Source organism: Rutidosis leptorrhynchoides, chromosome 5 (assembly GCF_046630445.1).
Source record: "Rutidosis leptorrhynchoides isolate AG116_Rl617_1_P2 chromosome 5, CSIRO_AGI_Rlap_v1, whole genome shotgun sequence".
Lineage (NCBI taxonomy): Eukaryota > Viridiplantae > Streptophyta > Magnoliopsida > Asterales > Asteraceae > Rutidosis > Rutidosis leptorrhynchoides.
This window is the reverse complement of record NC_092337.1, coordinates 307154353-307168928: the sequence shown is the minus strand read 5'-3', so window position 1 is coordinate 307168928 and position 14576 is coordinate 307154353. Positions and strand designations below refer to the sequence as shown.

Here is a 14576-nt window from a genome sequence, read left to right as displayed (position 1 = left end):
TAGTAAGACATTGTTATAACGATAATCGTTATATATATCGTTTTCGAGTTTCTTAATTTAATAAACTCATTTTTATGTATATAACTCATTGGTAAAATACCTAATGAGATACTTACTTATAATAAAATCATGTTAACTATATATATAACCATATATATGTCATCGTATAGTTTTTACAAGTTTTAACGTTCATGAATCACCGGTCAACTTGGGTGGTCAGTTGTCTATATGAAACCTATTTCAATTAATCAAGTCTTAACAAGTTTGATTGCTTAACACGTTGGAAACATTTAGTCATGTAAATATCAATCTCAATTAATATATATATATATATAAACATGGAAAAGTTCGGGTCACTACAGGTTCGTTGCCTGTCAGGTATTTGGGAGTCCCTCTAATATCCTCAAGGTTATATCATAAAGATTGCAAAGGTGATCTTGATAGAATGAAAGTAAAGATTGATGATTGGAAGAATAAGTTCTTGTCGTTTGCGGGAAGAGTTCAGCTTATCTCCTCTGTTCTTTCTTCTATGCAAGTGTTTTGGTCCTCCATTTTCATGTTACTTGATAGTGTTATTAAAGATATGGAGAAGATCATGCGTGGTTTTCTATGGTTCCAAGGTGAGATGAAAAGAGGTAAAGCTAAAGTTAAATGGTTGAAAGTGTGTATGCCTAAAGAGGAAGGTGGTCTCGGGATAAAGAGCCTTAAAACGTGGAATATTGCAATCATGTCGTATCACATTCGGAACATTATTACTCGAAAACAAACGTTATGGGTAAAATGGATTCATACGTATCGTTTGCAAAATCACAACTTTTGGGTGGTCGATAATATTCCTTCGGGCAGTTAGAGTTGGCGTAAGATTCTGAGCATCAGAGATTGTGTGCGACACATGATATTCCATGTTGTTGGTAATGGTGTGAGTACTTCAGCTTGGTACGACTCCTGGACTGATTTTGGTCCATTGGCGGAAGTCATCTCTCCTAGAGAAATACATCAAGCTGCTTTACGAGTTAACTCTAAAGTGGAAGATCTTCTAGGGCAGAATGGATGGAGCTGGCCAGAAAATTGGTTGAGTAAGTTTCCTATGTTAGCACATATCCCTTTTCCTAATATATCTCGAGCTGATAAAGCTTGTTGGAGAGATGTTAATGGTAATTTGGTGGAGTTTTCGGCTAAGGCTGCGTGGGATTCATTAAGACCTCGGGCGCAAAGAGTTGATTGGTATAATATGGTTTGTATCCCACGACACTCGTTTATTATGTGGTTACTTATGGGTGAGATTTTAAAGACTCAAGACAAGATGCGTGTATGGGATGTTGGTACACATAATCAGGGTCCTTTTGTATGCTCTCTTTGCAAGCTGCAAAAAGACACCCATGACCATTTGTTCTTTGAGTGCAACTTTTCAAAGAAAGTATGGACCAAAATAAAGAGGTAAATCACGATTCCTGGAATAGGTGATGAATGGAGAAATATAAAGCAGCGTATGGGATCATTAGCTCATAGGCATGTAGCGAGGGTTTATGTTTTTAAAGTTTTGTTTTTTGCTGCGGTATACTATATATGGCAAGAGCGGAACGCTAGACTCTTTAAGGGGGAATCTCGGAACCCGGATCAGCTCTTCAACATCATCTATGGCACTGTGAGGTTAAAGTTGATGTCTGTGAAGGTCAAGAATTCACATCATGTCCGAAATTTGAAGATGGCGTGGCATATTTAATTTCGTATGGTGTGTGTGGTTTTGTGGTCGTTTGGTTCCTTTTGTAGCCTTGGTTGTTGCCTGTCTTCTAGCTTTTGCTTGTTGATATTCTTGTAATTGTGCATTATCAATAAAATTTACCGGGTGAATTTCCATTACCCAAAAAAAAAAAAAAAGTTATAAAATTAAACCGAGAAGGTTTTCTGTTATCTTGAACAGAGAAAGTTCTCCTAGTTAAACTGATAATGCTAAAAACGAACATATATTTCATAGCATTATCCCTCAAGAAAGACAAGCTTTTAGTTGCAATTGTTCTATTTACAAGTGATATTCGTTTAAATAATAAAAGGTGAAGACAAAAGACAGATTCGACGAATTGAAGACGCAAACGACCAAAAAGCTCAAAAGTACAAAGTACAATCAGAGAGGTTCCAATTATTGATGAGAAACGTCTCAAAATTACAAGAGAACAAGATTCGAAACGCAAAGTACAAGATATTAAATTATACGCAAGGACGTTCGAAAATCCGGAACCGGGACGAGAGTCAACTCTCAACGCTCGATGCAACGGACTAAAAATTACAAGTCAACTATGCACATGAATATAATATAATATATAATTAATTCTTAAAATTAATTTATATATTATATTATATTATATAAACCGTCGGCAGAAGAAAACAACAACATGTGAGCCTCCCCAGCTGGCCATGCGATCGCATGAGCTGAAGGAGCAAAACTCATGCGATCGCATGAGCCTCTTTTTCAGTTCACAGGCCTATAAAATTCGCAGTTTGGAGCATCATATAAGATATCAATCCATCCAACTCTCTGAACGTATATATATATATATATATATATATATATATATATATATATATATATATATATATATATATATATATATATATATATATATATATATATATATATATTATAATTTTAATTTTAATTTTAATTTCCAATAATAAGGGTATGTTAGCGAATATTGTAAGGGTGTAAGTCGAAATTCTCTCCGTGTAACGCTACGCTATTTTTAATCATTGTAAGTTATGTTCAACCTTTTTACATTAATGTCTCGTAGCTAAGTTATTATTATGCTTATTTAATACCGAAGTAATCATGATATTGGGCTAAAATACTAAAATTGGGTAATTGGGCTTTGTACCATAATTGGGGTTTGGACAAAAGAACGACACTTGTGGAAATTAGACTATGGGCTATTAATGGGCTTTATATTTGTTTAAATAAATGATAGTTTGTTAATTTTAATATAAAGATTTAAAATTGGATGAACCTATAAATAACCACATACACTCGATCGGACACGATGGGCGGGATATTTATATGTACGAATAATCGTTCATTTAACTGGACACGGGAATGGATTAATAGTCACTAGAATTATTAAAACAGGGGTGAAATTATGTACAAGGACACTTGGCATAATTGATAACAAAGTATTAAAACCTTGGGTTACACGCAGTCGATATCCTGGTGTAATTATTAAACAAAGTATTAAAACCTTGTTACAGTTTAAGTCCCCAATTAGTTAGAATATTTGACTTCGGGTATAAGGATAATTTGACGAGGACACTCGCACTTTATATTTATGACTGATGGACTGTTATGGACAAAAACCAGACGGACATATTGAATAATCCAGGACAAAGAACAATTAACCCATGGGAATAAACTAAAATCAACACGTCAAACATCATGATTACGGAAGTTTAAATAAGCATAATTCTTTTATTTCATACATAATTCCTTTATTTTCATATTTAATTGCATTTCTAATTATCGCACTTTTATTTATTGTCATTGTATTTAATTGCACTTTTAATTATCGTACTATTTAATTATCGTAATTTTATTTTATCGCACTTTTATTTATCGCAATTTCATTATAGTTATTTACTTTACGCTTTAAATTAAGTCTTTTATATTTTACATTAGGTTTTAACTGCGACTAAAGTTTTAAAATCGATAAATCGGTCATTAAACGGTAAAAACCCCCTATTTATAATAATAATATTACTTATATATATTTGTATTTTTATAAATTAAAACTAATATAGCGTTAAGCTTTGTTTAAAAGATTTCCCTGTGGAACGAACCGGACTTACTAAAAACTACACTACTGTACGATTAGGTACACTGCCTATAAGTGTTGTAGCAAGGTTTAGGTATATCCATTCTATTAATAAATAAATATCTTGTGTAAAATTGTATCATATTTAATAGTTTTTCCTAGTAAAATATAAGCTATTTCATATACACCTCTACGCACATCATAAACCTTGGAGGTTTAGCGATTATCTATCTTTTCCTTTGAAGCCATCGTTCATTAATCTGCATTAGTCAATATATCATATTAACACTTACATAGATACTAATATTTTAGTAAAATTCACACGAAATCGAATATTTCAATTTGAGCAAAAAAGTACGTTTGTTATAAAAGTCAATATTGGATGCTAATTTTATTATTATTATAGATATTGCATAGTATATTTTTTTGAGTATAAATATGTGTGTTATGAGTTCATAATTCACACACTTCAATCATATATAAAACACATACTTCTCTCATATTCTCTCTATATACTTAATAGTCTATAGTCAAGAACCAGGCCACTAAAGGTAGTTATAAGCCTACTGAATTATAACACGTTATCAGCACGAAGTGCTCCGTATAATCAAGGTTTATCTAAGCAAGCACACGTCACTAATCTAGGTAATAAATTATCTAACTTTTATTAACTTCACTAACATTTATATTTATGTTATTTAAGTTATATATGGTCGGTTATACCGCCTGAATTATATTTCTGTAATCTAACTTTTATTAACTTCACTAACAATTATATTTATGTTATTTAAGTTATATTTGGTCGGTTATACCGCCTAAATTATATTTCTGTAATCTAACTTTTATTAACTTCACTAACATTTATATTTATGTTATTTAAGTTATATATGGTTGGTTATACCGCCTGAATTATATTTCTGTAATCTAAGTTTTATTAACTTCACTAACATTTATATTAATGTTATTTAAGTAATATATGGTCGGTTATACCGCCTGAATTATATTTTCTGTAATCTAACTCTTATTAACTTCACTAACATTTATATTTATGTTATCTAACATTTATGATTACTTATGCAATTAATCATTATTTATTTCATGCATACTAATGTTTATTCTTAAATTTATTATTTATGCATAAAATGTTTATTCTCTTAATCTTCGTATTTATACTAAATGTATTTTTACTAAATATATTTTATAGGAATCATATTTATACTAATAAAATTCTTTTATTAAAAATTATTTTAATACAACGGCAACATAACGATCGTTAACATTAATTAACGATGTTACAACGGTCATATATACATAATGGTTGTTAAAGTCGATTGACGACGTTACAACGACTATATTTTTCAAATATAAATTAAACAACCCCGTTTTCACATTTTCACAAATCAATCTTCATTTTCTCAAATTACTACTCTCCAAATTTTTTTATTAAAAGATGATTAACTCAAGGATGATTTTTCCAACTGTATTGGTCATAATAGCTATCATCCTTGTTGCTTATACACCACTAGATGAACCTATATTTTATCCTTCCCTTATGGTTTTATTATTTGTAATCATACCATTATTCCTTTGTTTGCTACTTATGAATCTAAACTAATTCTAATTTCATGTTGTTATTTGACTATGAAAAAAAAATTGATTATGATTATGATTTATGTTGTTCATCTTTCTGAAAATAGAAAATGTCAAACTTATCAAAGCTTGAGTTTGATGCCTTAGACTTATCGGGAACAAACTACACATCATGGGTTATGGACGTAGAAATAAATCTTGGATCATTGGGTATTCTAGAAACTTTAAAAGAAAACAATACTTGTTCCGATCAAGATAAATTAAAATCAATTGCTTTTATTCGCAAACATATTGATACCACCTTAAAACATATGTTTCTCACTATCAAAGATCCACATGTTTTATGGGAAAGTATCAAGAGTAGATTCGATAATCAAAAGGAAATATTACTCCCAGCTACGAGGGAAGAATGGAGAAATCTAAGGTTCCAAGATTTCAAAAAGGTAAGTGAATACAGCTCGGCTGTAGTGACCCGAACTTTTCCATGTTTATATATATTAATTAAGATTGATATTTACATGATTAAATGTTTCCAACATGTTAAGCAATCAAACTTGTTAAGACTTGATTAATTGAAATATGTTTCATATAGGCAATTGACCACCCAAGTTGACCGGCGATTCACGAACGTTAAAACTTGTAAAAACGACTTGACGATATATATATGGATATACATATGGTTAACATGAGATTATGATAAGTAAGTATCTCCATAAGTATATTAACAATGAGTTATATACATATAAACAAGACTACTAACTTAAGGATTTCGAAACGAGACATATATGTAACGATTATCGTTGTAACGACATTTAAATGTATATATATCATATTAAGATATATTAATATATCATAATATCATGATAATATAATAATTTAACATCTCATTAGATATAATAAACAATGGGTTAACAACATTAATTGAGATCGTTAACTTAAAGGTTTCAAAACAACACTTACATGTAACGACTAACGATGACTTAACGACTCCGTTAAAATGTATATACATGTAGTGTATTTAGAGGTATTAAAATACTTTTGGAAGACTTCAAGACATATATCAAAACACTCATACTTAACGAAAATGGTTACAGTTACTTTCCCATTCTTTTCTTTCATCAAGAATTCTAGTCGTATTCTTACCCGTATTATACACAGCTTCAAAACGTACTTACTATGGGTATATACCAATAGGAACTAGCATGGGATTCCACTCTTGATTATGTCATGTATGACTAATCAATTTTAACTTCTACCATGAGCTAGTCAACTAACTAGAACTCCTTTTAACCCCACTCACCACTCACCAATTAACTCTCATCATTCACTCCATTTCACTACCAAATCTCTTTCTAATTCTCTCTCAACACACCCACACTATTATGAACGTATTTTTCCAGTAGTTAATCATCATCTTCATCAAAAATCACTTCAAGAATCAAGCTATAATCATCATAGGAAGAACACTTCAAGAATACTTCAAAAATCCCTTCAAGTTTACTAATTTACTTCCAAGCTTTCTAATCCATTCCAAGTAATCATCTAAGATCAAGAAACCTTTGTTATATACAGTAGGTTATCTTTCTTATTCAAGGTAATATTCATATTCAAACTTTGATTCAATTTCTATAACTATAAACTATCTTAATTCGAGCAAAAATCTTACTTGAACTTGTTTTTGTGTCATGATCCTACTTCAAGAACTTTCAAGCCATCCAAGATCCTTTGAAGCTAGATCATTTCTTGTCACTTCCAGTAGGTTTACCTACTAAACTTGAGGTAGTAATGATGTTCATAACATCATTCGATTCATATATATAAAACTATCTTATTCGAAGGTTTAAACTCGTAATCACTAGAACATAGTTTAGTTAATTCTAAACTTGTTCGCAAACAAAAGTTAATCCTTCTAACTTGACTTTTAAAATTAACTAAACACATGTTCTATATCTATATGATATGCTAACTTAATGATTTAAAACCTGGAAACACGAAAAACACCGTAAAACCGGATTTACGCCGTCGTAGTAACACCGCGGGCTGTTTTGGGTTAGTTAATTAAAAACTATGATAAACTTTGATTTAAAAGTTGTTATTCTGAGAAAATGATTTTTATTATGAACATGAAACTATATCCAAAAATTATGGTTAAACTCAAAGTGGAAGTATGTTTTCTAAAATGGTCATCTAGACGTCGTTCTTTCGACTGAAATGACTACCTTTACAAAAACGACTTGTAACTTATTTCTCCGACTAGAAACCTATACTTTTTTTGTTTAGATTCATAAAATAGAGTTCAATATGAAACCATAGCAATTTGATTCACTCAAAACGGATTTAAAATGAAGAAGTTATGGGTAAAACAAGATTGGATAATTTTTCTCATTTTAGCTACGTGAAAATTGGTAACAAATCTATTCCAACCATAACTTAATCAACTTGTATTATATATTATGTAATCTTGAGATACCATAGACACGTATACAATGTTTCGACCTATCATGTCGACACATCTATATATATTTCGGAACAACCATAGACACTCTATATGTGAATGTTGGAGTTAGCTATACAGGGTTGAGGTTGATTCCAAAATATATATAGTTTGAGTTGTGATCAATACTGAGATACGTATACACTGGGTCGTGGATTGATTCAAGATAATATTTATCGATTTATTTCTGTACATCTAACTGTGGACAACTAGTTGTAGGTTACTAACGAGGACAACTGACTTAATAAACTTAAAACATCAAAATATATTAAAAGTGTTGTAAATATATTTTGAACATACTTTGATATATATGTATATATTGTTATAGGTTCGTGAATCAACCAGTGGCCAAGTCTTACTTCCCGACGAAGTAAAAATCTGTGAAAGTGAGTTATAGTCCCACTTTTAAAATCTAATATTTTTGGGATGAGAATACATGCAGGTTTTATAAATGATTTACAAAATAGACACAAGTACGTGAAACTACATTCTATGGTTGAATTATCGAAATCGAATATGCCCCTTTTTATTAAGTCTGGTAACCTAAGAATTAGGGAACAGACACCCTAATTGACGCGAATCCTAAAGATAGATCTATTGGGCCTAACAAACCCCATCCAAAGTACTGGATGCTTTAGTACTTCGAAATTTATATCATATCCGAAGGGTGTCCCGGAATGATGGGGATATTCTTATATATGCATATTGTCATTGTCGGTTACCAGGTGTTCACCATATGAATGATTTTTATCTCTATGTATGGGATATGTATTGAAATATGAAATCTTGTGGTCTATTATTATGATTTGATATATATAGGTTAAACCTATAACTCACCAACATTTTTGTTGACGTTTTAAGCATGTTTATTCTCAGGTGATTATTAAGAGCTTCCGCTGTCGCATACTTAAATAAGGACAAGATTTGGAGTCCATGCTTGTATGAAATTGTGTAAAAACTGCATTCAAGAAACTTATTTTGTTGTAACATATTTGTATTGTAAACCATTATGTAATGGTCGTGTGTAAACAGGATATATTAGATTATCATTATTTGATAATCTACGTAAAGCTTTTTAAACCTTTATTGATGAAATAAAGGTTATGGTTTGTTTAAAAATGAATGCAGTCTTTGAAAAACGTCTCATATAGAGGTCAAAACCTCGCAACGAAATCAATTAATATGGAACGTTTTTAATCAATAAGAACGGGACATTTCAGTTGGTATCAGAGCGTTGGTCTTAGAGAACCAGAAAATTTGCATTAGTGTGTCTTATGTAGTTTGTTAGGATGCATTAGTGAGTCTGGACTTCGACCGTGTTTACTTGAAAAATGATTGCTTAACAAATTTTGTTGGAAACTATATATTTTTAACATGTGAATATTATGTGATATATTAATCTCTTAACGCGTTTGATATTATGTGATAGATGTCTACCTCTAGAACAAGTCTCATTGACTCACCTAATAATAATGAAGAGTCAAATGTAAATTGGAATGATTCGTGGACTGATTCACAAGTTCCCGAAGAGGAACCGGAAGAAGAGTCGGAACCAGAAGAAGAATCGGAATCGGAAGAAGAATCGGAACCGGATGAAGAAATAGAACCGGTGGGGGAAATAATAAAACGGTTAAGTAAAAGAAAATCCTCAACCAACCGACCAACGTTAATTATGGTCAATGGTGTTTCCGCTAAGGAAGCAAAATATTGGGAGGATTACCAATTCTCCGATGAATCGGATTCCGACGAGAATTCCGATGATGTTATAGAAATTACCCCAACTGAATTTAAAAAGGCAAAAGAAAATAATAAGGGAAAGGGCATAAAAATAGAGAAATCTAATTCCAACCCCGATGAACTTTATATGTATCGTCAACCCCCGAAGTCCTTAAGTTGTAACAATGACCCGGGAACCTCTAAACCACCAGGTTTTTCTAAACCAATGTGGAAAATAACGGCTCGTATTAGGGGAACATCATATATCCCTAGAAACTTGGGAAAACGAACCAAAACCAAAGAAGAAGAAACAAGCGAGTCGGAATAAGATAGTTGTATTCGTGTGGTGTAATATATGTAATATAGTGTGCTTATGCTTTATGATATATGTAAAAATTGCTTGTATTAATAAGTATTTTTTTATGAATCTAACTCTTGTCTATTTTACAGTATAAAAACACAAAATGGATAGACAACCCAATATTTTAAGAGACCTACCCGGAGACATGATTGATGAAATCTTGTCTAGAGTCGGTCAGAATTCCTCGGCACAACTATTTAAGGCGAGATCAGTTTGTAAGACATTCGAAGAACGTTCCAAGAATGATTTGGTTTATAAAAGGCTTTCGTTCGGAAGATGGGGGATATCACATTGGGAAATCCATAAGTTACGATGTGTTTACTTTGACGCATATATTGCGGGGAACCCAAATGCTATTTTACGCAACGGGTTAAGAAATTATTTTGACTCAGTATATCCAAATATAGGACTTCGTGATTTAGAAAAAGCGGCTAACATGCAACATAAAGAAGCATGTTATGCTTACGGGTTAGTAATGTTCGCTTCTCACCAAAGTGAGAACAAGAACATCGGGCTACAACTATTAAGCAAAACGTTTCCACAAGTGACGGAGTCGGTAATTGGGGTAAGAAATGAGGTTTTTAGGTTATTACGAGACTGTTGGTCATTACGTAACCCTCGTCCCTTTGACGACGTTACAACACGCTGTCTTATCAACGGCCATAACGGTTATGTTCCACAAGACCAAGGATGGGAAGTAATCCTAGTAAAACCAGAATGCATGACTTGTTTCTGGACGTATGAATTACGTGTATTTATTGCCTTTGCTGAACGACTTGTGTACTAGCTAGAATTATCTTCACAACCATCTTGTATCAAATTTATTGTGTGCTATATTTCATGCTATATGTAAAATAAGCGGTATTGTAAGTTTGTAAAATATTGTGTAAAAGTTTGAACGCGAAATATTATTATAATCAGTTTTTCATATAGAATTGTAGTAGTTGAATTGTATATTAGCTACTAAGTATGAACTTAACGGGTAGGTACTACCCGAATTTAAACTTATAAAACGCTAATATGAAGAAAAAGCTTTTATAAATGAGTTCATATTATGCTACGAAATACTATTAACTACTCTTAATATTCTGTATGATTAACTTGTTCCATTTAACTATTTTGAAGGAAATGGCACCGACTACTCGACACACCGTGAATATGAATGAAGAGGAATTCCGTACTTTTCTAGCTTCAAACATAGCCGCAGTACAGGCTGCGCTACATACCAACAATAACCTTGGATCTAGCAGTACAGGAAATCGTGTAGGATGCACCTACAAAGAATTCACTGCCTGCAAACCTTTGGAATTTGATGGAACCGAAGGACCGATCGGATTGAAACGGTGGACCGAGAAGGTTGAATCGGTGTTTGCCATAAGTAAGTGTACTGAAGAGGACAAAGTGAAGTACGCTACGCATACCTTCACAGGTTCTGCGTTAACATGGTGGAATACCTATCTAGAGCAAGTGGGACAAGATGATGCGTACGCACTACCGTGGTCAGCATTCAAGCACTTGATGAACGAGAAGTACCGTCCCAGAACCGAGGTCAATAAGCTCAAGACAGAACTTAGAGGGTTACGAACCCAAGGATTTGATATTACCACGTACGAAAGACGATTCACAGAATTGTGCCTATTGTGTCCGGGAGCATTCGAAGATGAGGAAGAGAAGATCGACGCGTTTGTGAAAGGATTACCAGAAAGAATCCAAGAAGATATAAGTTCACACGAGCCCGCCTCCATACAACAGGCATGTAGAATGGCTCACAAACTCGTGAACCAAATTGAAGAAAGAATTAAAGAACAGACTGCTGAAGAGGCCAATGTGAAGCAAGTCAAAAGAAAGTGGGAGGAAAACGGTGATAAGAATCACCAATACAACAACAACAGCAATTACAACAATAATCGCAACAATTATCCCAACAATCGCAACATCAATCGCAACTACAACAAACGGCCCAACAACAACAACAACAACAACAACAACAGCAACTACAACAATCATCCCAACAACAATAATAACCGCAACAACAACAACAATCAGAAGCAACTATGCCAAAGGTGTGAAAAGAATCACTCGGGGTTCTGCACCAAATTTTGCAACAAGTGTAAAAGAAATGGTCATAGCGCGGCGAAGTGTGAGGTCTACGGGCCAGGGGCTAATAGAACGAAAGGAACAAATGGTGTCGGAACGAGTAATGGAGGAGCAAGTAGTGTCGGAGCAAGTTATGCCAATGTAGTTTGTTATAAATGTGGAAAACCAGGCCACATTATTAGAAATTGCCCGAACCAGGAGAACACGAATGGACAAGGCCGTGGAAGAGTTTTCAATATTAATGCGATAGAGGCACAGGAAGACCCGGAGCTTGTTACGGGTACGTTTCTTATTGACAATAAATCTGCTTACGTTTTATTTGATTCGGGTGCGGATAGAAGCTATATGAGTAGAGATTTTTGTGCTAAATTAAGTTGTCCATTGACGCCTTTGGATAGTAAATTTTTACTCGAATTAGCAAATGGTAAATTAATTTCAGCAGATAATATATGTCGGAATCGAGAAATTAAACTGGTTAGCGAAACATTTAAGATTGATTTGATACCAGTAGAGTTAGGGAGTTTTGATGTGATAATCGGTATGGACTGGTTGAAAGAAGTGAAAGCGGAGATCGTTTGTTACAAAAATGCAATTCGCATTATACGAGAAAAAGGAAAACCCTTAATGGTGTACGGAGAAAAGGGCAACACGAAGCTACATCTTATTAGTAATTTGAAGGCACAAAAACTAATAAGAAAAGGTTGCTATGCTGTTCTAGCACACGTCGAGAAAGTACAAACTGAAGAAAAGAGCATCAATGATGTTCCCATTGCAAAAGAATTTCCCGATGTATTTCCGAAAGAATTACCGGGATTACCCCCACAGCGATCCGTTGAATTTCAAATAGATCTTGTACCAGGAGCTGCACCAATAGCTCGTGCTCCTTATAGACTCGCACCCAGCGAGATGAAAGAACTGCAAAGCCAATTACAAGAACTTTTAGAGCGTGGTTTCATTCGACCAAGCACATCACCGTGGGGAGCTCCTGTTTTGTTTGTCAAGAAGAAAGATGGTACATTCAGGTTGTGTATCGACTACCGAGAGTTGAACAAACTTACCATCAAGAACCGCTACCCACTACCGAGAATCGACGACTTATTTGATCAACTACAAGGCTCGTCTGTTTATTCAAAGATTGACTTACGTTCCGGGTATCATCAAATGCGGGTGAAAGAAGATGATATTCCAAAGACTGCTTTCAGAACACGTTACGGTCATTACGAGTTTATGGTCATGCCGTTTGGTTTAACTAATGCACCAGCTGTGTTCATGGACCTTATGAACCGAGTGTGTGGACCATACCTTGACAAGTTTGTCATTGTTTTCATTGATGACATACTTATTTACTCAAAGAATGACCAAGAACACGGTGAACATTTGAGAAAGGTGTTAGAAGTATTGAGGAAGGAAGAATTGTACGCTAAGTTTTCAAAGTGTGCATTTTGGTTGGAAGAAGTTCAATTCCTCGGTCACATAGTGAACAAAGAAGGTATTAAGGTGGATCCGGCAAAGATAGAAACTGTTGAAAAGTGGGAAACCCCGAAAACTCCGAAACACATACGCCAGTTTTTAGGACTAGCTGGTTACTACAGAAGGTTCATCCAAGACTTTTCCAGAATAGCAAAACCCTTGACTGCATTAACGCATAAAGGGAAGAAATTTGAATGGAATGATGAACAAGACAAAGCGTTTCAGTTATTGAAGAAAAAGCTAACTACGGCACCTATATTGTCATTGCCTGAAGGGAATGATGATTTTGTGATTTATTGTGATGCATCAAAGCAAGGTCTCGGTTGTGTATTAATGCAACGAACGAAGGTGATTGCTTATGCGTCTAGACAATTGAAGATTCACGAACAAAATTATACGACGCATGATTTGGAATTAGGCGCGGTTGTTTTTGCATTAAAGACTTGGAGGCACTACTTATATGGGGTCAAAAGTATTATATATACCGACCACAAAAGTCTTCAACACATATTTAATCAGAAACAACTGAATATGAGGCAGCGTAGGTGGATTGAATTATTGAATGATTACGACTTTGAGATTCGTTACCACCCGGGAAAGGCAAATGTGGTAGCCGATGCCTTGAGCAGGAAGGACAGAGAACCCATTCGAGTAAAATCTATGAATATAATGATTCATAATAACCTTACTACTCAAATAAAGGAGGCGCAACAAGGAGTTTTAAAAGAAGGAAATTTAAAGGATGAAATACCCAAAGGATCGGAGAAGCATCTTAATATTCGGGAAGACGGAACCCGGTATAGGGCTGAAAGGATTTGGGTACCAAGATTTGGAGATATGAGAGAAATGGTACTTAGAGAAGCTCATAAAACCAGATACTCAATACATCCTGGAACGGGGAAGATGTACAAGGATCTCAAGAAACATTTTTGGTGGCCGGGTATGAAAGCCGATGTTGCTAAATATGTAGGAGAATGTTTGACGTGTTCTAAGGTCAAAGCTGAGCATCAGAAACCATCAGGTCTACTTCAACAACCCGAAATCCCAGAAT

General features: G+C 33.9%; 1 protein-coding gene across 1 annotated transcript; it reads left to right on the top strand.

Annotated features, from left to right (window-relative positions):
* Positions 1–445: 445 nt before the first annotated feature.
* On the top strand, positions 446–1441 carry LOC139849477 (uncharacterized). The gene is made up of 2 exons (XM_071839133.1): positions 446–635; positions 933–1441. The coding sequence occupies exons 1-2, from the start codon at positions 446–448 to the stop codon at positions 1439–1441; spliced, it is 699 nt and encodes a 232-aa protein (XP_071695234.1).
* The last annotated feature ends 13135 nt before the right edge of the window (positions 1442–14576 follow it).

Excerpts from the sequence above, each read along its gene's own strand:
- LOC139849477 (XM_071839133.1), top strand. The coding sequence starts at position 446 with ATGAAAGTAAAGATTGATGATTGGAAGAATAAGTTCTTGTCGTTTGCG. Across the intron at positions 636-932 it reads CCAAGGTGAGATGAAAAGAG|CTTGGTACGACTCCTGGACT; the intron begins GTAAAGCTAAAG and ends TGAGTACTTCAG.